This window comes from Microcebus murinus, chromosome 23 (assembly GCF_040939455.1).
Source record: "Microcebus murinus isolate Inina chromosome 23, M.murinus_Inina_mat1.0, whole genome shotgun sequence".
Lineage (NCBI taxonomy): Eukaryota > Metazoa > Chordata > Mammalia > Primates > Cheirogaleidae > Microcebus > Microcebus murinus.
This window is the reverse complement of record NC_134126.1, coordinates 23,172,662-23,196,439: the sequence shown is the minus strand read 5'-3', so window position 1 is coordinate 23,196,439 and position 23,778 is coordinate 23,172,662. Positions and strand designations below refer to the sequence as shown.

At 39.4% G+C, this 23,778-nt stretch overlaps 1 protein-coding gene and 1 long non-coding RNA gene across 3 annotated transcripts in view; one reads left to right on the top strand and one right to left on the bottom strand.

The window, feature by feature from the left end:
* Nucleotides 1-251: 251 nt before the first annotated feature.
* LOC142863893 (uncharacterized) lies at nucleotides 252-1,348 on the bottom strand. Its single transcript, XR_012914553.1, has 2 exons — nucleotides 950-1,348; nucleotides 252-339 (listed from the first exon to the last, which is right to left on the bottom strand). It is a non-coding gene; the product is annotated as an uncharacterized LOC142863893 (long non-coding RNA).
* Nucleotides 1,349-1,490: 142 nt separating this feature from the next.
* The window catches only part of PPP2R5A (protein phosphatase 2 regulatory subunit B'alpha), a 47,727-nt gene continuing 25,439 nt past the window's right edge, over nucleotides 1,491-23,778 (top strand). The window contains exon 1 of one of the 2 annotated variants that reach the window (XM_012781659.2): nucleotides 1,491-2,350. In XM_012781659.2, the coding sequence (XP_012637113.1) occupies nucleotides 2,170-2,350 (181 nt within the window). In that variant the 5' untranslated portion in view covers nucleotides 1,491-2,169. Of the gene's footprint in view, nucleotides 2,351-2,580; nucleotides 3,426-23,778 lie in introns of those variants that run through there. The other variant, XM_075997075.1, reaches the window with a different exon arrangement.

Genomic DNA, 23,778 nt, shown 5'->3' with positions numbered 1-23,778 from the left:
TTAGTTGGTCAATTAATTTCTTTCTATTTATAGTAGAGACGGGGTCTCGCTCTTGCTCAGGCTGGTTTCGAACTCCTGACCTCGAGCAATCCACCCACCCGCCTCGGCCTCCCAGAGTGCTGGGATTACAGGCATGAGCCACCGCGCCAGGCCAGGAGGAAATGCTTTGAGGATAGTATGTTTGGTTCCAGGTCTAGAATTCAGCTTCCCGTGTTAAGTTGGAATCTTCTGCACATATGCATGCAGGTAGCTTTGCTTAAATATATGGCAACTATTTTTATTACGTAGAAAGGAAAAACGTCTGGAGCTTGAGGGAGAGGACTGCAGATTTGGGTCCACCTGCAAGAAAGGAAACAATACTGTTCAGATTACTTACTAAGTATTATTAAATGGAAAACACTGCACAAAAAAACCTAAGACGACTAGTCCTTGTCCTAAAGAAATCTAAAGTCTGGCTGGAATCTCTAAGGAAAAGATCTCAGTAACAGCACATGGCAAGCCTCCAAGTCCACAAACCACTGACCAGCAAACTCATACTCTTTCCGTTGCAGCAGTTGAAGGCCTTGGGCTCAACGAAGAGTGAAAATGAGCAGAATACTAAATTGGGAACGTGAAACTTCTCTTTGGAGGGCGCGCACTTGCAGAACTCCTTGAAGTAGTAGAGGCTAGGCTGCCCCAACCCCACGCGGAGCAGCTCTCAGGCAGCTGCGGAGCGGAACCACCGGGAGCTACAAATTGACTTCGCAACTACTAATTACGCGGCGGAGGGCCAGCGGGGCTCCGAGACCCGCCCCGGAGTCGAAACGACTGGACGAGCTCGCGTCCTCGCCTTCCCCGGGCTCCTTCGCCGGTCAATCCCGCAGCTCGTTCGCCCACCCGCCTCGCTTCGCCCCTTCTCAGTGACGTGACACCCGGCGCTCTTTCGCGCCCGCGCCCTCAAGCTCCCCACCAGTCGCTTCCGTTCCTCGTTGGCCAGCAGGGAGAGGAAAGGGAAGCGGCACTGTCTTCTGCTTTCCGAACTCCCCCTCGCTAGTTTTCCGGTCTTCCCGTCGTCTGTCAGGAGAGCAAGTGTAGCTGGAGCTGCCGCGCAGGCGTGAAAAGGTGCCCGCTGGTGAAGGGGCACTTCCCCTCCTTCCCAAGAGATTTGTTACACTGTAGTGACGCAGATGGCACCCCGCTCGCCGCCTTCACTTACGATTGGCTGTGGGCGAAGTCCGTCACACAGCCACGCCCCACTGTGTCTCTCCGCCCAGCTCCCAACGCTAGGTAGACCGCCCAGGAGGCCACGCCTCATCCCGTGCCAGCCGCTTAGCCCTGCGATTGGCTGAAGGCGCTGGCATGGTTTCCCGCCCCCGACCCACTCCGCGGCCCCGAGAGGCTGGCGGGACCCCGCGGAAGTTGTCAGTCAAACTCCTCCCTCCCCACCCCCCGCGAGGCCCCTCCCCCGGGCCGCGCGCCTCAGCGCGCGCGCGCGCACACACTCCCCCCTTTCCTGTACCAACCACCTTCTCAAGTTGTAGCGGTCGCTCCCCGGGGGTGCTCCGTGGGCGGCCGACGGGGGAGGGGTTCGGACCGCTCGGAGTGGAGAGGAGCGAGGGTGTGCACGCGGAGGGCCGGGGCGGCGAGTCTCAGCTCCGGGCGATGAGGGGCCGGCGCTGACCGGGAAGAGCGGGCACCGCGGCGGCGGCTCCGAGGGGACCTGCAATGGCAGCGTCCCGGGAGGAGGCTCCAGGCAGGGCGGGCTGCGCGGACAGCGGCCGCTGAGGGGCTGGCCGGCCGGCTGGCTGGCGGCCGGGGCGGAAGGGACGAGAGGAGCGCTCGGCGTCTGCACCCCCGCGCCCTCGCCTCAGTTGTCTAAACTTCAGGCTGCCTTCCACCCGCCCTCCGCGCCCGGAGTCAACAACTTCTTCACCCCCTCCGCCCCCGCCCTCCGCTCCGCCAGCCCGGGAGCCCGCCGCGCGGCGGGGACCAGGAACCTCGGGCGCCGAGATGTGGCCGTGAGGCGTTGGCGGGTGGCGAGGAGAAGCTCGGCGGCGTCCCGGAGCCGGAGGGCGGCGGGGCTGGGGCGAAGGGGCGCGAGCTCTCCGCGCCTCTCCCCCTCCTCCCCCTGCGCCGCTGCCCGTGCCTTGCGAGCCGCAGCCGGAGCTGCCAAGCGCCAGGGCCGCGGAGATGTCGTCCTCGTCGCCGCCGGCGGGGGCTGCCAGCGCCGCCATCTCGGCCTCGGAGAAAGTGGACGGCTTCACCCGGAAATCGGTGCGCAAGGCGCAGAGGCAGAAGCGCTCCCAGGGCTCGTCGCAGTTCCGCAGCCAGGGCAGCCAGGCGGAGCTGCACCCCCTGCCCCAGCTCAAAGGTAGGCTCCGCGGGCGCGGCGCGGGGAGCGAGCGCGCGGCCGGCTCCGCTGCCTCTGCGCCAGCAGGGCCATTTCCTCCCGGGGCTCGCAGTGCGTGCCCCACGATGCCTTGCCCTCCCCCCGTTTTACCAGACAGGTTTGATGTGGGGAGTCTCGCTGCTTTTCTCACTCCTCCCTAATTCACCTTAACTCTTCCTAGTTGAGGGGAGGCCAGCACCCCTCCCCACCTGCGCGCTTGCCTAACCGGCCCTTCCTACTGGACTCCGCTGCGTCCCGCGAGGTGGAGTTCTTCGCTCTTCCCTCAGGCTTGCCCTTGCCTGGTCCAAGCCTTAACAGCCGGACTCATCTTCCGACCTTCCCTTTCCCGAGGCTTTTCCTCTTTTCGGCCACTCTCAGCTAGTCCTGTACTTTCCCAGTTACAAAGCCGTCTGCACCCACCCTCTTCTCAACTCCATTTCCCCATTGAGTGTACCCGAGAGTCGTCGGGAACCCGAAGGCAAACAACGGTTACAAGCTAGCTGGCCTTTGGTTGTACTTACAAAGAAAAAGCCTGAAAATCTGACCAGTGTAGTGTCTTATTTACTGGATCGTTGGGTTGAAATGTTATCCTTTAGCTCAAAGAATAGAAAGAGTTAAAATATTCTGTTGTCTGAGATGATACACACTGTCTATTTGGAAGTATTAAGGAGTAGATAATGTTTCTTTGTAATGGAATGGGAACTTGGTTTGCAGGCTGCGATTCCAGGGACTTTGTAGGTTTGTACAGTAATTCGAATTGGTATCCGTGCCTAATGCCTTGCAGGAGAACTTGGCACTTCTTTTGGCTCACTTTTCCCACTAGGTTTAGAGGATTTTCAATAAGTTGTTTCCTGGTGTTCTAGTTTAGTCTTTGTGTATTACAAACTTTTAATCTTACACTTTCGATACCTTTGCTTTTTATGAGATAGAAATCATCATGGAACAAGACGATAATGTTCTTAGACATTTAAACAGTTTTTGCAGCAATAGAAACCTAATTGACATCTAAATCATCTGTTTTGTAAGACCAGGAAATTAAAGGTTCATACTAAAACAGGTAAATGTTCAGCAGATTTTTCAATCCATTTGAAAAAGCTCCAGTATCCCTTCAAGGCCAATCTGGTTCTGATTTGTCTTTGGGCCTATGAATCCAGCCCCAATTTGGCAAATGTAGGAGTACTGTATTTTCATGCCACTGAGCTGCTCCCCTGAGTCTAAGGAAAATCCCAGATCAAATCACAGTTGATCTACAATAGCTCCAGAACCCCATTCAGACCCTACCCCCTGACTCTTGAGGTGTTTCTAAGTCAAAGACATCCCACAGTCAGAATCAGACAGGCTTTTGAAAAGAGATTTTAAGATACGTTTAGTCTGTGCTATGGCATTTATCATTTGGTAAATCATTTAGAATACAAAAATTGTTACCGTTTACTTGGGGAAATGGTAGACCACAATGGTAGGCATTGCCAAGACTTTAATTCTGGAGTGATGTCATAGCTATAAAAGAATAGCGTCTTACTTATTAGAACATTGAATTGCTATTGATAGATTTTAAATTTTATACTTAATTAAGACCTTATAGTTTTTTATACTATTTTTTTCATTAAATTGTCAAATTATTTTTGCAGTCTGAAAGTTTGGTGCTGGGATTTTTCTTTCATATGTATTTAATGTACTTTTTAGTAAAATATTCTGGTTCCTTAGTATTGTATTTGTTAATATCATTTACTATTGTTTAATAAAAAAATTGAATATTAAACATATGGTCAGTTTCAAGCTAGGAGGTGCAGCTTTGATACATTTTGCTTTTAAAAGCCTGGCAAAAATATGCATAGCGTCAGTAATCACCTCAGTTACATGATGTGTGGTTCAACAAGTGAATGTGCCATAAATGTTTTATTTATAGGATTTAGTTACTACTAGAGAAAAATAAATTAGAACTTTATATTACTTCTAGATACTTGCATGAAAATACAGTATTCTCATAAGGAAAGTTATATATTGAGGATAAATTTACACAGATTTTATTGAGGAAATAAGACCCTCACTTGGATCACACACTAGTAGGAAAAACTACTTTTACTCCAGATGCCAAAATGCTTGAAAAGTGATTTTTTTTTTTTAAATTCAATTGCTTCATTTGGTACTTTGGCAGTGTACTTGATACCACAGCGTTGTGTTTTTTCTGCCAGTAGTAGTTTTTTCCATTTGTGGCCTTAACAAAAAACAGTGGAAAGCCCTTTAGTATGTGTATGAAAGATAATTTTTCTTCCTGCTCTGAAACATAATCTTACCATGGAGTGATTCAGATATCTAGGGGCATCCAAGATCTTTCAAGTGTTTATACCAGCCTGCTTATGTCACACTTTGTCTGCACGGGTCTGAACTGGAAAGGTGCCAACTAGTTTTCCTCAAAGCGCACTATGAGTAAGGATTAACAAAATAATCCAGCCTTTTCATCTGTAAGAAGTTTATTTGAGCGTTTAGTAAGTAGGTTGCAGGATTTTAATGGCAAAAATGTTCAGAATAAGTTGTTTTATTGTAGAAAGTATTTAATAAACAAACCTTGTTGAAAGGTTCTTTTAAAATAAGAAACTGTTATGTGGGTCCTGAAGATTAAACTGCCTGATGTTGTAAAGCTTTAGAAGAGTTTTTTTTTTCAAAACACCTTTTTATCTCATGCTATGTTAATTCTATAAGCTGCTGTATTACCTGAGAGCTAGGTATTAGAAAATAAAATTAGGGGCATTTTGTCAATCGTTTTTTCTATATTTAAAATTTATGTTAGCATAGGACTTAATTTTTCTACCTTAAACTTTTCATCTGATAACCAACAGTTAGGATACTTTCTAAAAAGTATCCTAAAAAAATCTTCTAAAAAAAATCTGTTATTCACGATGGGATCTGTGTAGCCTATTTTGTTTACGACTCCGGAAGCATTGGTTTGGTCAAGTAGTTGATACCTTACATTTATGTAACTTTTACATTTAAAATTATTTTATCTTTTTCTTTGTTTTTAAATTACAAAACAGTATTGTTCCTAACATGTGAAACAGTCCAAAGATGTGTATCCCCTAACCCCTGTTATCTGCTTTTTCACGCCTAATGAGGTAATGCTGTTGTGTGACAATCCACAGCTCAATGTATTTTTAAAAACACTATTTTATTAGGTCATCCCAGCAGCTTTTTGCAAGACCAGTATTATTCCTATATTACTGATGAGAAAGTCGAGGCCTACACAGATTAGTTTCAGCCCCCTTGTTACACGTGGATACTTTGCAACTGACACTGGGAGTTTGGTCAAATGATTTCAGTATTTTTGCTGTTTAACCTGTTTGATGTAAATTTGAAGCAGTGTGATAGAAGGAGTTGGGTCACTGGGGTTAATCCTGGGTCAAAGGTAAATTTTTAATCTTTCTGAGTCATTTTCCTTATCTGTAAAATGGGGATAATACCTTCAATCTCCCCAGGCTTGTGGGGATTAAGTGAAATAATTTAAGTGCCTAAAAATAGGCAAAGAATGTTAGTTCTCATTCTTTTTGATATATGAAAATCCAGATTAAAAATATTTTAAAAAGGAAGGATTATTAATAGGATTACTAAAATGGTAAACTTTCCTAGTATTGTATTTAAAGTATGATTTTATTTATCAGGTTTCAGATGTGATTTATGTGAAGTGAGGTGAAGCTGTAATGTTTTCAGCATGAGTGTAGAAATGGTAATACAGTCAAGTCAGACTCTTTAAAATATTACAAGGTGCAGCAAGATTTTTTTTACCAAGTGAAGGAATCGAATTAACCAGAATTGTTTAGATGTGTATTCCCCATAGGGGACAGCCATTAAATAGCAAGAATGGACTGAAACTGGTTTTGAAATTGAAGTCCCCATCAGATGAGGTAAAGAACTTCCCAAGTAGCAACTCAGATTCTTTGTTGGTCTGTTCTTAGAAACTGGGTCCCATTGGAGGTATTGAGGTCAGTAACAGTGGTGCTGATGGAAGTGCCTTGCTCACCTTTAGGGGGAAAAATGTGTTGATTTTCTTGAGGTATGTGGTCTTTTAAGGTAATTGTGAAGCAAGAACACGGGCCTAATATTTTGTTTTGTGTTGGAGGAAAACACTACTACCCGCTCAACTTCTAAGGTTTATAGATCTTCTCAGTTAGTATCATTCCATCTAAACACAAAACCCCTTTTTGTAATTGAGATGGCAATAAAGAAGAGTTTAAATTTATCTGGGTCTGTTAAGAAAAATATTTACAACAGGATATAACATACTGGTCATTTTAAGACTTTTCTGGAAGTATTGTCATATGTCTTCTGGAAGATTTATTTTAAACAAATTTTTTACATTTTTTAAGGATGTACTTATTAGAGAAGTTGGTAAATACAGTGTCCATTGTTAGTCTTACATGAAGGAAAAACTTTTTCTAGTCTAACATCTTCAGTATTCCTTTTTAGGATCATGTCTCCCTTGTATTACCTTCCCTGATTCTTAATTCAATTTTGGGTTACTTTATGAAGTGGCCGTTATTAAAGTGCTAATCCAGTAAAATGTATTTGGTAAAATAGTGGGATCATAGTAGACTTAAGTTGTCTTCCTGCATCAGTAGTGCTTCTCAGATGCTTTGGGCTAGTTGTTTAACCCCTTTGAACTTCTGTGTAATCATTTTCACCTGCAAGAATAACATTTTTCCCTTGATAAAATCACAAAGATGAATTAGTATTTAATGGTTATTGCCTTTTTGGATTCCAAAGACAGCTTTATCAACAAAAATAATACATTTGGGAAATAATTGATTTTTCGTGCATCACTTTTTAAACTGTAAAAAACTGGGGATAGAGACTAGTTTATTTTTATGTGTTTAGCATTCTGCTTCTCAATCCTGGCTGTATACTTGGAGAGCATTAGAAAAAAAAAAGCAACAGTACCTGGGCTTACCCCCCAGAGATTGTAAATTAATTGTTCTAAGGTAGAATCCAGTTGTATGAATTTTTAAAAGCTCCCAGGGTGATTCTAATGTGCAGCGAGGGTTGAGAATCACTGGTTTAGCATTATCTGTCTATTGATTTAATTCATTAATTGAGACTTTGTCCTTTTCTCTGATACTCATGGCTCATTACCCAGCCTATTAACATTTCCTGCCCTCACTTCACCTCCTGCTATTTACATTTCACCCTTCACTCTGCTGCCCCCTATGGCTAATCAGCTGCTCTCCTGAACGGGTTTAGTGCTGTTAGATTCTGGAGTTTAGGTGTGATGAGATGATTCTATTGGATTTTGTTGTAGTTATAATTAAAGCCCAGCTATTTTCATTTGATGCCAGGTGGTCAGTTTTCTCTGTGATTTTTGGAGTGAAGGCTGAGCTGGCAAGTAAAATTGAGAACATATAATAGAGGTTTGCCTAGTTTTAATCCCATCATTCAGGATAACAGGCGATGATTCCTGTTTGGAATCAGTGATTACATTTTGGAATGTAAAACTGATTTCTCTATATGCTCAGAGCACTCTTGTGTTTCTTGAAGATCTTGGCCTACTATTACTACTGTATATGTTGAATATAACATATTGAAGAAATGAACTATCCTTGAACTCAGCTGTGGTTTTGGTCATGTCTTACATTTATTTTACATCAAGAAATGTTTTTCTCCAGAGTCTTTTCATGTCTACCATCTTCTTAATAGTTAATCTTAGGCTGGGTGCGGTGGCTCACGCCTATAATCCTAGAATTCTGGGAGGCTGAGGCTGGAGGATTGCTTGAGCTAAGGAGTTTGAGACCAGCTTGAGCAAGAGCAAGACCCTGTCTCTACTATAAATAGAAAGAAATTAGCCAAACAACGAAAAATAGAAAAAAATTAGCTGGACATGGTGGCACATGCCTGTAGTCCCAGCTACTTGGGAGGCTGAGGCAGGAGGATCGCTTGAGCCCAGGAGTTTGAGGTTGCTGTGAGCTAGGCTGACGCCAAGGCACTCTAGCCCGGGCAACACAATGAGACTCTGTCACAAAACAACAACAACAAAAAAACCAAATAGTTAATCTTAGCTACAGCTTTTTACTGAAAGGACAGTGAGGATCCAGGCCCACTTATATTCCATATTCCTATTTTGTCTTTGGCTTTTCTGCTAGCCAGTTGGAATAAGGGGTGAGTATTAAACTGTTTTGTAGTGATGTTTTTCCAGAATGAGATAGTACATTTTTTGTTTGTGAAAGCAGAAATCATTATCTGTTTTTTCACATCCCATTATGATACCAAATATAGTATTCTGTGTATAAATGTGGTCATGTAGATTTTGAGGAAGAAATGACCTATTAGTTATCTTCTAGTTACCCCCAGCCCCTTTATTGATTGTGCTGCTTGGTGCTATCTACCAGAGATTGATTTTCTTCTGTTTTGTTTGTTTTTAATATATTTATGCCTAAACTGGTTCAAGGTTATTTAAAGTAATACCCTAATACCCTGACAGTAAATAGTAAATGTAGATTTAAAAGAAAAGATTGTTTGCTCTTTTGTTTATTTTGCCAATGACCAGTGACTGACATGTAACATTATTGATAGGTTTGTTGCTAGAAAAGTTATTATATAGTATTTGTGTGGAGAAGTAATACTAGGTTGACTCCCAGACATAGACATGTGTGTTTGAACATTGAAAAATTGAAATAATTTGTTTGTGGTAATTTCTAAATTTGAGGTGCAATCTTTATTTATAAAGATGTCCTTGAGGGAGATGAACAGATTTAAATATCTATAATTACTTTTTAATGCATTATTCTATAATAAGAAACCTAAAAGCTTTGCTGAAAAAGTTTTACAGGACAGACTGGGTTTGTGCAAAATAGATTCTACTTGTTGGAGCGGAATATTGACTTATAAGCGGTTTCACCCCTACTTTTTATGTCTGTCTTTCTGAACTCTTACCTGAATGAATTTGTTTATGTGGGCTTTTAGAGTGATTAATGAGGAATTTTAGAAATCCTGTAATTTTGAATAGATTTCCTAAAGAAACCTACTGGGATTTTTTTTTTTTTTTTTTTTTTTGTAGTCTGCTGAATATGATAGGCTCACATGATGAAACTCAGAGAACCTATTTCTAACTTGGATACTGAAGGCAACGGATTTCTTGGAAACACACTCCTCCTACTGGAATGGTGATGCTAATTGCAGCTACTATAACCTCACCGTTAAATCTAGTTGGGCCTTCCAGTACTGAATGGACTTCAGAAGTCATTCTGGCTTACCTTCATTGGGAATTAATTTCACTTTTGTTTTTCTATTAATAAATAGTTATCTTGTCATTTCATCAGAGAAGTTTTCTTTAAGGTAGGGAGGAAAGTACAGGATTTTTAAGCTCTTATTCTCAGGTTTTGCTTGATTAATGAATAAATTGTATTAGACAATAGCTAGAGAGGTTAAATTCCTGAAATAAGAATTTTTAAATGACTGGGCTTATTAGAATTTACAGTTCAGGAGTGTCAGATCTTAAATATAGCTTCAAAAATTGTATATTTTATCTGTTTAATTGGTTTTGCCTTTGTTTCACATTTGTATAAAGGATATTTTAGAATTAAGGCTGTTACCATAAGTTGATGATTATTTGGACTTATTGTTAATCCCCTGCCCTAAATTGGCAAAAGTGAAAAAGATGAGAGTTTTTGTTATAACAAAATTTTGATTAGCAAAACTGGGTGGGTTTTTTAAACATAACTTTTCAGATGACTTTTTCTGAGGATAAATATCTGTTGAAGTTATAAGTAAAATAAGGCAAATTCTGTAGGACTATGTATTGATTTTTTTTTAAACTTGTACTCCTTTCTTCTTTTAATTGGCCAGAGGAAAAAGATTTTGTTTGCTTGCTTTGAAATTAGACACATACTTTACTTCCAGAAATTTAGTACTGAAGTATTTACATCTCTTTGGTTTCCATAGTGCTTAAAACATGGATGAACCAATATAGAGATTAAAAACTTAGTGAAGTAAAATGATGAATACTTTTTCTTTTGAAATTAAATATCTTTAGGGGCTTTAAACTTCTAAAGTGTGGATGTGGGTTGGGGGAATACAGACTTACAAGCATGCAATTTCAGTTAGTGTGATAAGTGTTGTGCAAAGTGTAAGCTTTAAGACGTTAGGGGAGCATGTGAGGGACCTAACCCAGTTTTGGTATGAGAGGGGAGAGATCAGGGAAAGCTTCTTGGAGAAAGTGACAGTTAAACTGAGACCTAAAAGGCCAGGTGATGTTAGGCCAAGATAGATGGGGTCTAAGAGGTCCACCTAAAGGACAGTATGTGCAGACCCAGAGGTAAGTGAGCAAAGCATATTTTGGGAATTGCTGGCAGTTTACATGGCTATGATATAGAATATAATAGGGGATGGCTAGAGAAGAGACTGGAGAAACAATTAGGGTCCAGTTCAGTCTTGATGCTATGTAGAGCTGTGGGCATTTATAAAGAATATATTGGGAAATGAAAGTGAGTAGCTAGTTGGGATGCTGGTGTGGTAATCCAGACAAGAGAAGAAGGTGGCCTTGTCTAAATAGGGATGGGGTAGTATCACAGGCAGGACTTAGAGGGAAAAATCAACAGTGATGCATTTCTGACTTGGGCAACTAGATGTATGATAGCAGTTTACTGAAAGGGAAGAGGGGAGACAGATTAGATTTGGGAGGAGAAGGTAATGGTTCTTTGGAAAAGTTGAAGTGCCTGTGGAAAATCGAAGTGAAACTACCTAGTAAGAAGTTAGATAATTTGGGTCTGGAACTAAGTAAAGAGATGTATGTTAAAGATAATATTAAGTAATTTGAGAGTCTTACAGGTGGCATTTGAAGCAATGGAAATAGAAGCAACTGCCCACTGAAAATGTGTAGAATGAGAAGAGACCTAGGAATTTGGATGATGGTTAAAGGCAAAGGAGCCAACTAGGAGGCAAGAGAGAGAGCTCGAGTGGAGGCAAGGTGGTCAAGGGAAGAGTCTTTTAGAAATTGGGATTGGGGTAGAGGGAATAGTAACAGAGAAGAACTGTTGACAGGTCAAATAAGAACTGAAAAGGGTTTGGTAGCCTTTGGTAGTCAACAGTGGTGACTCAAGAGGCATTCAGAGGATTGATAGACTTGAAATGAGATTTCTGTAAGGTGAGGAGCTAGTGGAAAGTGTGAAAGCTGAATCAGTAAGTATAGACAACTCTTTTAGGAACTTTGGCAGTTTTAAAAAAAAGTACTGTAGCTACGGGGTGGAGAATGGATTGTAGCAGAACAAGATTTTTAGGAGGAGGACTGGTTAGGAGATTATTTTAATATCCTGGGTAAGACATGATACAGCTTTGGCTAGGGTGGTAGCCCAAGGTGGAGAGAAAGCGATACACTTGAGATATATCTTATATAGGACTTGTTAATGAATTGTGTGTGGGGGTTGAGGGGTGATGGAAAGGGAAAGGTAGGAGTCAAGGATGACATCTGAGTGAATGGGTGTGTACCACTAATGAGAGAGTACAATAGAGAAGGAACCAGGTGTAGAGGGAAAATCCAGAATTATATTTTGGAAGTTTTAAATTGGAGATGTCTTTTGGAAACCCAGTTGCAAAATATCAAATAGAGGAGACTATTGGATATGGGAATCACGGAGTGCCCATTAGGTAATTTCTGTGATTTCTAAATATTAATTACATTCTTTATTTTAACTTTTAATGACCTGCCAGGACTTTCAGATTTGCTTGTTAGAAGGCATCCATAGTTTGGGTTACTGGCCACATGCTCTTCTGGCTGAATTATGATTATCTGTTCCCTAATGGGATGTCTTCTGTGCACACCAGATGGCAATGTATCTTGGTGTGTGCATGAGGGAGACCACAGAATACATCGGGACAAGTACATGGATAAGGTTACTTAATTGGCTCCTTTTTGCCTTTAGACTGTAAGTTAAGTGCTTTGAGACCTGAGATCTATATCTTCCCATCAGCATTTAGGCAGTCAGTGCTCAGTTTTATATTTAGTGAATGAAAGAATGAGGCAGAAGTTATTGAATTAATTTAAAGAAAAACATCATTTTGTATGATGCAGTAATTCACAGTTTTATAATGATTTATAACTGAATGTTTACATTCAGTACCAAACTTGTTAGCATCTTATAGATAAAGAAAGTAAAACCTAGGTAGGGTATATTCTTGTGCCAGTCATTAATAGCTTGATCTTCTCGCTTGGTTATTGAATCATCTGTAGTGTTTAAACTGAAGACGTATATTGCCTGCAGTAAAGCAAAATTGAGTAGCTCATTTCCTAACTGTGACAGAGAGAAATATTTGTAATTGAGAACCTTATCGAGAGAAATACTGGTTTCTTTTAGTTGCTGGTTAGGTAGGCCAGTATTGAAGATAGGTTTTTCTAAGAATCTTTAAGGCAAGGGATCTTTGTTTCTTGAATTCTGATACAAAAATATTTCACTGATCTTTGTGGTCTTCCTTTTAGCACTGTTATTCCCTTCCTTTTTAAAGTAACCTAAAATTTTTCTCAAGAAAAAAATCTTATATTTGTTTCATGAATGAGTACAGAGAAACAGGATGAAGTGAACTGTTAATCAGCAAATTTGTGTCACAGCTAGATTTATACTTTGGAGTCACTACTCAGTTAAAGGTAAAATGATCTGTAATTAGCAGCTTGGAGAAATTCTTATAGATTATCAAGTACTAATTAGACTCTGCTTATTTTTGCCTCTCTTTTGGAAATGCTAGGTATATTTTGGTTCCCCTTTACAAAAAGTTTTTGAAAACTTTTTTATACTGCACCATAGTAGCATAGCTCTGCCTTTCTGACCATTTTTTTCCTAATTTGAAAGAGGAAAATAAGTTGGGAAAGATAACTGAGGCTTGGATGTAAAGTCAGTTGGGCTAATTCATCTGTCAGTTTACTGATTTTATTCTCCTAATAAAACCTTTAGATAAGCTGAAATTAGACATCTCCATAAGTAGTTTTCCAAATGCCATTGTGTTTCCAGCCAATGAACCAACCTAACTTTGAATCCAAAGTAGAAATAAAGAAGCAAATGTAACAATGAAGTACTTTTAAGATACATTTATTTCCTATAGTTATATTTTCTTCATAGTAAATTTTTTTTTTTTTTTTTTTATTGAGACAGAGTCTCACTTTGTTGCCCAGGCTAGAGTGAGTGCCGTGGCATTAGCCTAGCTCACAGCAACCTCAAACTCCTGGGCTCAAGCAATCCTTCTGCCTCAGCCTCCCGACTAGCTGGGACTACAGGCATGCGCCACCATGCCCAGCTAATTTTTTCTATATATATATTAGTTGGCCAATTAATTTCTTTCTATTTATGGTAGAGATGGGGTCTTGCTCTTGCTCAGGCTGGCTTCGAACTCCGGACCTTGAGCAATCCGCCCACCTCGGCCTAGCAGAGTGCTAGGATTACAGACATGAGCCACCGCGCCCGGCCCATAGTAAATTTTGATTATTAATGTATGAAAGGTAAAAATAACCATGCTTTTACCTAGGTATCAGATATCCAGGCACTGGTTTTGGTATGTTAGGTATTTTGATAATCTGTTTTTAATTTGGCTCACCTGGATACCCTAACAACATATTTTGAGAACTGGTTTTTTTTTTTAAAGATCCTGAGAAGTAGCTTCTCCCATGGAATAGGAATGACTATTTTAGGTTACAATACTTGCTGTGAGTCATAAGTGAATCTCAGTTTTCATGGTTTTCTAAAATAAACTTATTTAAAGAATATGTAATGAGAAATGTCATATTCTTAACTACCCTATTTCTTTTATAATGGCTTTATTATTTTTGTAAAAACTTATAGACTCACTGTTAAAAACAACTTTTAAAAAAGAATTTTATAATGGTAGAAAATAAAAATTCCCATCCAGAGGAAACCTCTCTTAAATTTTTGAACATTGTCCCATATTTTCCAGTTGGTGGGATCCTATAATATATGCTGTTCTAGAGCTCATTATTTTCACTTAGTAGAATATTATAAATATTCTTGCAGAAATATAAATATTTCTGAAAGAGAAAAAGTAGAATCAATTTAGAATTGTTTATGAATAAAGTATTTCTGGAAATACTAAATCAACTCATTTAAAACCTTGGTTATAAATAACTTAACATTAAAAGAAGAATAAATAACTTGTAAGAGTACTGGTATTTAATTTTAGGGAGGTTATATATGGATCTCTTGGGAAATTCAGTTTAAGGAATGCACCATCTTAGAAAATATATACAGTATTTTATATATTATTTCCATGGTTCTTGAATATCCCCACCAAAGCCCATCTGTGGCGTTGGGGGAAAGTGGAATGTCTGTAGAGCGTAGGTCCTGATCTGGAGACTTGAACACCTTGTTAAAGTAGGCAATGCCTTTTCTTAACACAGCAGCAGGTATTTCCTAGTAGTTACAGGTAGGAGTGGCAGCAAGATGGAAGCTCAATCACAGCCATCAAAACTGAAAAGTAGTGATCACCCTCTATTTCATCTGTAAAGATCTGTTTAGTTCTTCTTGTTCCCAAAAGTCCCAAATGAGAAACAGAGGTACTTCAAAAAACTTATTTAATGAATAGTAGATTTTATATTCAAATTGAATTAAGGAGATGACATAAATATTCCATTTATTCTCTTAGGAGACTGTTTTTCAGTATTCTTAAAGTCCAAGGTTCCATCCAGATCCCAAGGAATCTCTATAACATTCCCCTACGAGCTCAACTTCATTCCTTTTTCTTTTTTGCTTCACCAGAAGTGGTTTTTGATGCAACAAAACAGTTAACTTTTTTTAAATAAAAATTGAACAGTATATTTAACCCTTGTATAATGCAGAAATTGTAGATGTATTTATAGTTCAATGGTCATTGATTAAAGCATGGAAATATTTATGGTTTTGAAAGTTTTAGATAGTATTTGAGGGGTTTTCTTAAAATGATATATATTTGTATTAGAACATTATCAAACTGACAGTATTGACATGTATTCAAATTTCCTAAAATGTGATGTCTACAATTTTTTCCCATCATTTTCAATTTTAATGAAATCACAGAACCTTGACTAAGTCATATTTAGTCACAATGCTGTGAATCATTTGCTAATAAATGTTTCCATTGTTACTTTATAATAGCCTGCTCTCTAAAGTTTCAAATAAAAGCTGATTTTAGATTCTTAGTTATTAATGTTCTAGGGATATTGCCAAAAAAAGCTACATGTCCTATATTCTGTGCCAGTTTCTTAAATTAGAATCTTGGATTGCATCCTCAGTGTGTCACTGTAGTGGTATTGCTGGGTTGCTATGATACTGTGCTTGTTCTATAATTTGTAGCATGAATCCTATATGAGATCTTACTTTAGATTTCAAATATGTTAGTAGCAGTTACTGGGAATATGAAACCTTTTTCCTTTAAGGGAAGTTATACCTATAAAACTATTTCTGTTACAGATGCTGATACCAGCTACTTCAAATTATTTATCCTTAAATATACAGCTGCGGTCCCCAACCTTTTTGGTACCAGGGACTGGTTTCATGGAAAACAGTTTTTCCACAGACCAGGGGGTAGTTTTGGGATGATTCAAGTGCATTACATTTATTGGGCAGTCAGCTACTCAGCTCCACCTCAGATCAACAGGCATTAGATTCTCATCAGGAGTGTGCAACCTAGATCCCTTGCATGCATAGTTTATAATAGGGTTCACACTCCTATGAGAATCTAACGTCACCACTGATCTGACAGGAGGCGGAGCTTATGCAGTGATGTGAGCAATGAGGAGTGGCTGTAAATACAGATGAAGCTTCAAATGCAGAGAAAGCTTTGCCAGCTCACCCTCTGCTTGCCTCCTGCTGTGCAGCCCAGTTCCTAACAGGCCACAGACCGGTACTGGTCCATGGTACTGGTCCACGGCCTGGGTCTTGGGGACTGTAGACTAGAGGATTTACAATGCACAACTTGAAATAACTTGGTTATTCTCTCAGAAGTTTATCACATTGCCTTTTATGAAGATGGGCAAGAAGAGGAAGGCTTTATGAAAATGAATATATTAAAATTTTAGAGTTCTTTGACTTGCTATTTAAGATATTATAAGAGGAATGAATAAAGACTAAGACACATTTGAGATAGTACCAGCAAAACTACATTGCAGGGAAAAACTACAAATCATCTAATTGTACTAGATTTTTTTTAATTCAGTGAACTGTTCTTATAACTAACCCAATCATAGCCATCTTAAGATATTATTACCTCTTTTACTTTCTTTTTTTATTATTATATCTCTCTCCCTCCCTTCCCTCCCTTCCTTCCTTCCGTCCTGTCTTTTCTTTCCTTTTTTTTTTTGCGACAGTCTCACTCTGTTGCCTGGGCTACAGTGCAGTGGGGTCATCATAGCTCACTGCAACCTCAAATTCCTGGGCTCAAGTGATCCTCCTGCCTCAGCCTCCCAAATCTCTGGGACTACAGGTACATGCCACCACATCTACTGTGTTTCCCTGAAAATAAGACAGGGTCTTTTATTTATTTTCCCTCAAGAAGACACCCTAGGGCTTATTTTCAGGGGATGTGTTATTCTCCCCTCAAAGCCTCAGCTTGCAGCACGGACCTGACGGGGAGCCGACCTTGTTGATGGGGCTGCCCGCACCTCTCCGGTCACCTCTGGGATAGTAGCTGTTATGATGGGGCAGATGAGAAGGGCTGCTCATCTTCTTTACTGCTCCTCGACGAAATGCATGGGTTGTGCAGATATGCCCATCACTAGGTCTTATTTTCGGGGTAGGGCTTCTGTTGTGCAAGTGCTTAGAAATCCTGCTAGGGCTTATTTTATGTGTAGGTCTTATTTTCGGGGAAACACGGTAGCTAATTTTGGTATTTTTTGTAGAGATGGTGGGGGAGTCTCGCTATGGCCCTCAGGCTGGTCTCACACTTCTGGCCTCAAGTGATCCTCACACCTCAGTGTCCTAGATTACAGTCTTGAGCCAGTGTGCCTGGTCCTCTTTAACATTGTATGTGTTAGGTTTCATTTACATGTCCTTTGAAAAATTTTAACAATCTAATTTAGTATTATTAATTATAGGCAGCATAAAGCAAAATGACTGGATTCTAAGCATGTGTTGTGTATACATTTGTGGTGGAATAAAGTTTATGGGATTATTGGTTGTATTACTCCATGTGATCTCTAAACTGTCAGTAATGTCTTGGGTATTTGATATGAAAATATTATAGAGATCAGGACTGGACTAAATTTTTTTAACAGCTTTATTCAAATATAACTTACATATCATCCAGTTCACCTGTTTAAAGTATATAGGTCAGTGGCTTTTAGTATAGTCACAGGTATGTGCAAACATCACAGTCAATTTTAGAATATTTTCATCATCTCAAAAAGAAATCCCATACCCTTTAACTGTCACCCCCTATTCCCTCAGGGTTCCTTCCTGCCACCAGCTCTAAGCAACCACTAATCTTTCTGTCTCTATAGATTTCCCTATTCTGGAGACTTCATGTGAATGGAATCATTCATGTGATCATATCATATATGAATGGTCTTTTGTGACTGTCTTCTTTCACTTAGCATAATGTTTTCAAGGTTCATTCATATTGTAGCATGCGTTAATAATCCATTGCCTTTTATGGCTGAATAATACTCTATTGTATGGCTATACTATGCTTTATTTATCCATTCATCCCTTGATAAATGTTTGCATTGTTTCCACCTTTTGGTTATTATGAATAATGCTGGTATAAACATTTATGTACAATTTTTTGTGTGGACATACATTTTTATTTCTCTTGGGTATAGACCCAAGAGTAGAATTGCTGGGTCATGTGGTAATTCTAGGTTTAATCACTTGAGGAACTGTCACAGCGTCTTCCACAGTGGCTGCACCATTTTATATTCCAACCTGCAGTATATGGAGGTTCTCGTCTCTCCACATCCTTAGCAGTACTTCTTATTCTGACCTTTTGATTATAGCTGTTCTAATGGATATGATATGGTATCTCCTTGTGGTTATAATTAGCATTTCTTTAATGATTAATGATGCCAAGTATCTTTTAATGCGTTTACTGGCCATTTGTATATCTTCCTTGGAGAAATAGCTCTTCAGATCCTTTGCCCATTTTTATACTTTTTTTTTTTGAGACAGGGTCTCATTCTGTTGTCCACGCTGGAGTAGAGGCCTCATCATAGCTCATTGAAACCTCAAACTCCAGGCTCAAGCAATCCTCCTGCCTCAGCCTCCTGAGTAGCTGGGACTACAGGTGTGTGCCACCATGCCCGGCTAATTTTTCTATTTTTTGTAGAGATAGGGTCTCGCTTTTGCTCAGGCTGGTCTCTAACTCCTGACCTCAGGCAGTCCTCCAGCCTCGGCCTCCCCCAGTGCTAGGATTACAGGCATGAACCACTGCACCTGGTCCTCCTTTATTATTTTATTTTTTAGGAGGAGCTTGCTTTGCCTTACTGGAATTTTTTTATTTCAAAATATTTAGTGAGTATAAGTGTTTTTTGTTATATGGATACATTGTATCATACCAAAATCAGGGCTTTCAACGTACCCATTACTAGAATAGTGTACATTGTACTTGATAGCTAGATTTTTATCCCTTCCCCCTTCTTAGTTGACAGTGTACATTACTGTTCTTTATGACCATATATATTCTTCATGTAGCTCCCACTTACAAGTGAGAACATCAGGTATCAGTTTTTCCACTCCTGAGATATTTCACTTAGGATACTAATCTCCAGTTCCATCCAAGCTGCTACTGTAAAAGACATTATTTCATTCCTTTTTATAGCTGAGTAGTACTCCATGCTGTGTGTGTATGTGTGTGTGTGTGTGTATGTATACATACACACCATATTTTCTTTATTCATCAGTTGATGGGGGCACTTAGGTTGAGTCCCTATCTTTGCAATTGCGAATTGTGCTGTGATAAATATTGTGGTGCAGGAGTCTTTTTGATAAAGTGATTTCTTTTTCTTTGGGTAAATGCCCAATAGTGGGATTGCTGGATCGAATGATGGTCTACTTTTAGTTCTTTGAGGACTCTCCATACTGCTTTCCATAGTGGTTGTACAAATTTATATTTCAGCAACATTATATAAAGCATTCCCTTTCACTACAACATCTGTTGTTTTTTGACTTTTAATGGTGATTCTGTCAGGGGTAAGGTATCTTACTATGGTTTTAAATTGCATTTCCCTGATAATTAGTGATGTTGAGCATTTTCACATATGTTTTTTGGCCATTTGTCTTCTAATGAGAAGAGTCTATTCATGTCTTTTGTCAGCTTTTTGATGGGATTATTTGGTTTTTTTTCTTGCTGATTTGAGTTCTTTGTAGATTGTGGATATTAGCCCTTTGTCAGATGTATAGTTTGAGAATATTTTCTCATTGTCTTTTAACTTTATTGATGGTATCCTTTGAAGCACAAAAGTTTTAAATTTTGATTAAGTCTAAATTATCTTTTTTTCCCTTATTTCTAGTTCTTTTGGTGTCATATATAAGACTCCTTTTTCAAATCTGAGGTCATGAAGATTTACTCCTATGTTTTCTTCTAAGAATTTTATAATTTTAACCCTTACATTAAGGTCTTTAGCCATTTTGAGTTAATTTTGATATAGGATATAAGGATTCAGATTCCTTGTTTAGCATGTGGCTATCTCATTCTCTCTGCACCATTTATTGAAAAGACTATTCTTTCCTCATTAAATGGTCATGGCATCCTTGTTGAAAATCAGTTGGCATGCAGTTTTATTTCTCGATTCTCAATTCTTTTCCATTGATCTATGTGTCTACTGTGTGTCAGCACCATACTGTCTTAATTACTGTTATTTTATCATTCTGATTATGATTTGGTTTGCCCTGTAGTTCTACCTACAGGCATACATCATTAGAATATTCTAATACTGTACTTGGGGGGATAATTTCTCATCCTAAATTAATAAATTGGTATTTATTACTGTCTTATGGAGCTTGGTTAATTTGTTTGTATTTTATATGAGTTTTTAACAGTATCTGAGTTTATAAGGCAGAGGAATAGACTCAGACATTGAAAATTCATCATGAACACCATGCTTCTTGGAAAACTGGGCTTAATCTCTATTAAGGATGAACTAACATCCCTGTGTGGTTGAGAATGAGAGTTTTCATTTTCTGTCACATTTCTGTAGTCATATGTAACTTAACACAGTGTTTATGAGGTCTTAAAGACCTCTTAGTTAAACAGACTTCCTAAGTAGGTTTCATAAACTGACATTTAAAAATACAACGTAGAGCCAGGGATGAGAGGCTGAGAAGAGAGGATCCATTCAGGCCAGCTTGGACAACATAGACCCCATCTCTTAAAAAAAATTTTGTTTGAAAAAATTAGCCAGAGGTAGGTGTAGTGTCTCATGCCTGTAATCCCAGTAACTTGGTTTGAGACCCATTGAGCAACATAGTGAGACCTAGTCTCTTAAAAAAAAAAAAATAGCTGGGCATCCATGGCACATACCTACATAAGTCCCAGCTACTTATGAGGCTGAGACAGGGTTGCTTCAGGCCAGGAATTTGAGGCTGCAGTGAGCTGTGATCATGCCACTTCACTCCAGCCTAGGCGACAAAGCTAAGACCCATCTCTATAAAAATAAAAAAAGAAAAGAATGCAGTGTAAAACTTCTTTGCAACATTTTCCTAAAGATTCTGATTTACTTCAGAAGATGTTTACAAAGTTTGCAGAGGTTGGTTCACCAGGTTTAGGAAAGAAGCTGTCTTCATAGCATCAAAGTGCAAGGTGAAGCAGCAAGTGCAAGTAGAAGCTGCAGGGAGTTATCCAGAATGTCTGGCTAAGATAACTGATGTAAGGGGCCACACTAAACAACAGATTTTCAATGTAGATGAAACAGCCTTTTTTTGGAAAAAGCTGCTAGCTGGGACTTTCATAGCTAGAGAGGTGAAGTCAATGCCTGGCATCGGAGCTTCAGAGGACAGGCTGACTCTCTGTTAGGGGCTAATGCAGCTGGTGACTTTATGTTGAGGCCTGTGGTTATTTAAGACCATTCTGAAAATCCTAGGCTGTTAAGAATTGTGCTAAATTAACCCAGTCTGTGCTCTATAAATGGAATAACAAAGCTTAAATGGCAGCCCATCTTTTTATAGCATGGTTTACTGAGTATTTTCAGCCTACTGTTGAGACCTCCTCAGGGAAAAAAAAAAAAAAGGATGCCTTTTGAAATATTGCTTACTCATTAACAGTGCACTTGGTCACCCAAGAGCTCTGACAGAGATGTACAAAAAGGTAGATGGTTGTTTTCATGCCTGCTAACACAAATTCTATCCTGCAGCAAGCCCATGGATCAAAGAGTAATTTCACATTCAAGTCTTATTATTTAAATACAATTCATAATGCTATAGCTGCCATAGTGATTCCTCTGATGGATCTGGGCATAGTAAATTGAAACCTTCTGGAAAGCATTTACCATCCTAGATACCATTAAAAACATTAATGATTCATAGGGAGGAGGTCAAAATATCAACATTAACAAGACTTTGGAGGAAGTTGATCCCAGCTGTCAACGGATGATTTTGAAGGGTTCAAGACTTAAGTGGAGGAAGTAACTGCAGATGTGGTAGACATAAGCAAGAGAACTAGAATAAGAAGTGGCATCTGATGATGAGTTTGAATTGCTGCAATCTCATGATAAAACTTGAATGGAGGAGTTGCTTCTTAGAAATTATCAAAGAAGGCAGTTTCTTGAGACAAGATCTCCTGGTGAAGATGCTATGAAATTTGTTGAAATGACAACAAAAATTTAGAATATTACATAAACTTAGTTGATAAAGTGGTAGCAGGGCTTGAGAGGATTGACTCCAATTTTGAAGGAAGTTCTGTGGGTAAAATGCTATCAAACACCGTCACATGCTACGGAGAAATCTTTTGTGACAGGAAGTGTCAGTTGATGTGGCAAACTTCATTGTGGTCTCATTTTAAGAAATTGCTACAGCAACCTCAGCTTTCAGCATCCACCACCCAGAGATGGATGGTGATCAGCAGCCACCAACATTGAAGCAAGATCCTCTACCAGCAAAGATTGTGACCCACTGAAGGCTCAGATGATCATTAGCATTTTCAGCAATAAAATATTTTTAATTGATTAAAAATGGACTTTTTTTTTAAACAATACTATTGCACACTTAATAGACTACAGGTTAAACGTAACTTTTATATGCACTGGGAAACCAAAAATTCGTGTGACTTGCTATATTGTAATATTTGCTTTAGTACAGTGGTCTAGAACCAGATCTGCAGTATCTCTGAGGTATGCATGTATAGCCTGTATATACTTTAAGGACTTTTGTGACTGTATCTTTCCATGAAGAATCACCTTTGGAAGTCATGTCCTTTACTGTGTCGACCTAGCCTTGGAAATCACATAGCATCACTTTTGTAATACTTTGTTCCCTAGAAACAAGTCACCACGTCCAGTCCACATTCACAAGAGAAGTAGACTCAGCCTTGAAGAGAGAAAATGTCAAATAATTTGGGGACAAATTTTAAAACTACACTGATTAGCATGGAATTTGAATAAGGGAAATTTTGCAAATATTTAGTGGTATTAGGTTAACATACACTGATTCTCTATCTCAGTAGAGATACAGTTATGTTTAATGGTTCTGGTATATTTGAAATCCTTTGTCTGTCTAAAGATTTTCTCATTGGTTAGTGTTTGGATGGGCACTGTCTTTATTTGCTTCTGAAAAGAACGAAGAATAATGGCGACAAAGTGCATTCCAGTCTGCAAACAGGCTGTTCAGAGAACTTTTAAGTGTCAGTAAGTGAAACATGGGCCATAAATGAGGGAGGAATGGGATATGAAGTTAGAAAGGCAATGCCCCTCAGTTTCTCCTCCTCTCCTTTCTCCTTCAGCTTTTGTTGTCTTTACTTTTATATTTTCAAGGTTAACATTTACTGTAATCATGATTAAGTTTTCTGTAATTTGTAAGTTAATTCTAAAAGTTGAACATCAGTGAACAAGGTATATGTTGTGTGATTATATTAGGCTTCAGAGCCACATAATGTAATTACATTTCCTTTTTTAAAAACGTTTCCTAAAGTTTCTAGGTGTCTCTTGTTCTTTTCTCGTACCTTTAACGTACTGTTTCCCCCATCTCCATGTAATAAGATAGATATCCTATTGATCCTCCCTAGACCTAGAGGTCTCTCTTGTGGGGCCCTCTTTTCTCCTCTAAGCTGACCCAGTTCTCTAGACCTTTACTGCTTTTCTTAGTTGATTTCCACATTCCTGGAATCCATGCCTTTCTCTTTCTCCTTTATTGCTGCATCAGGTAATTCCTAAGAAAGGTGGTGAGGATGGTTAAGTTTTTCAAGTATTTGCATGTCTGAAAATGCCCTTACCGAACCTTTATCCTTAAATGATAGTTGGCTAGTTATAGAGT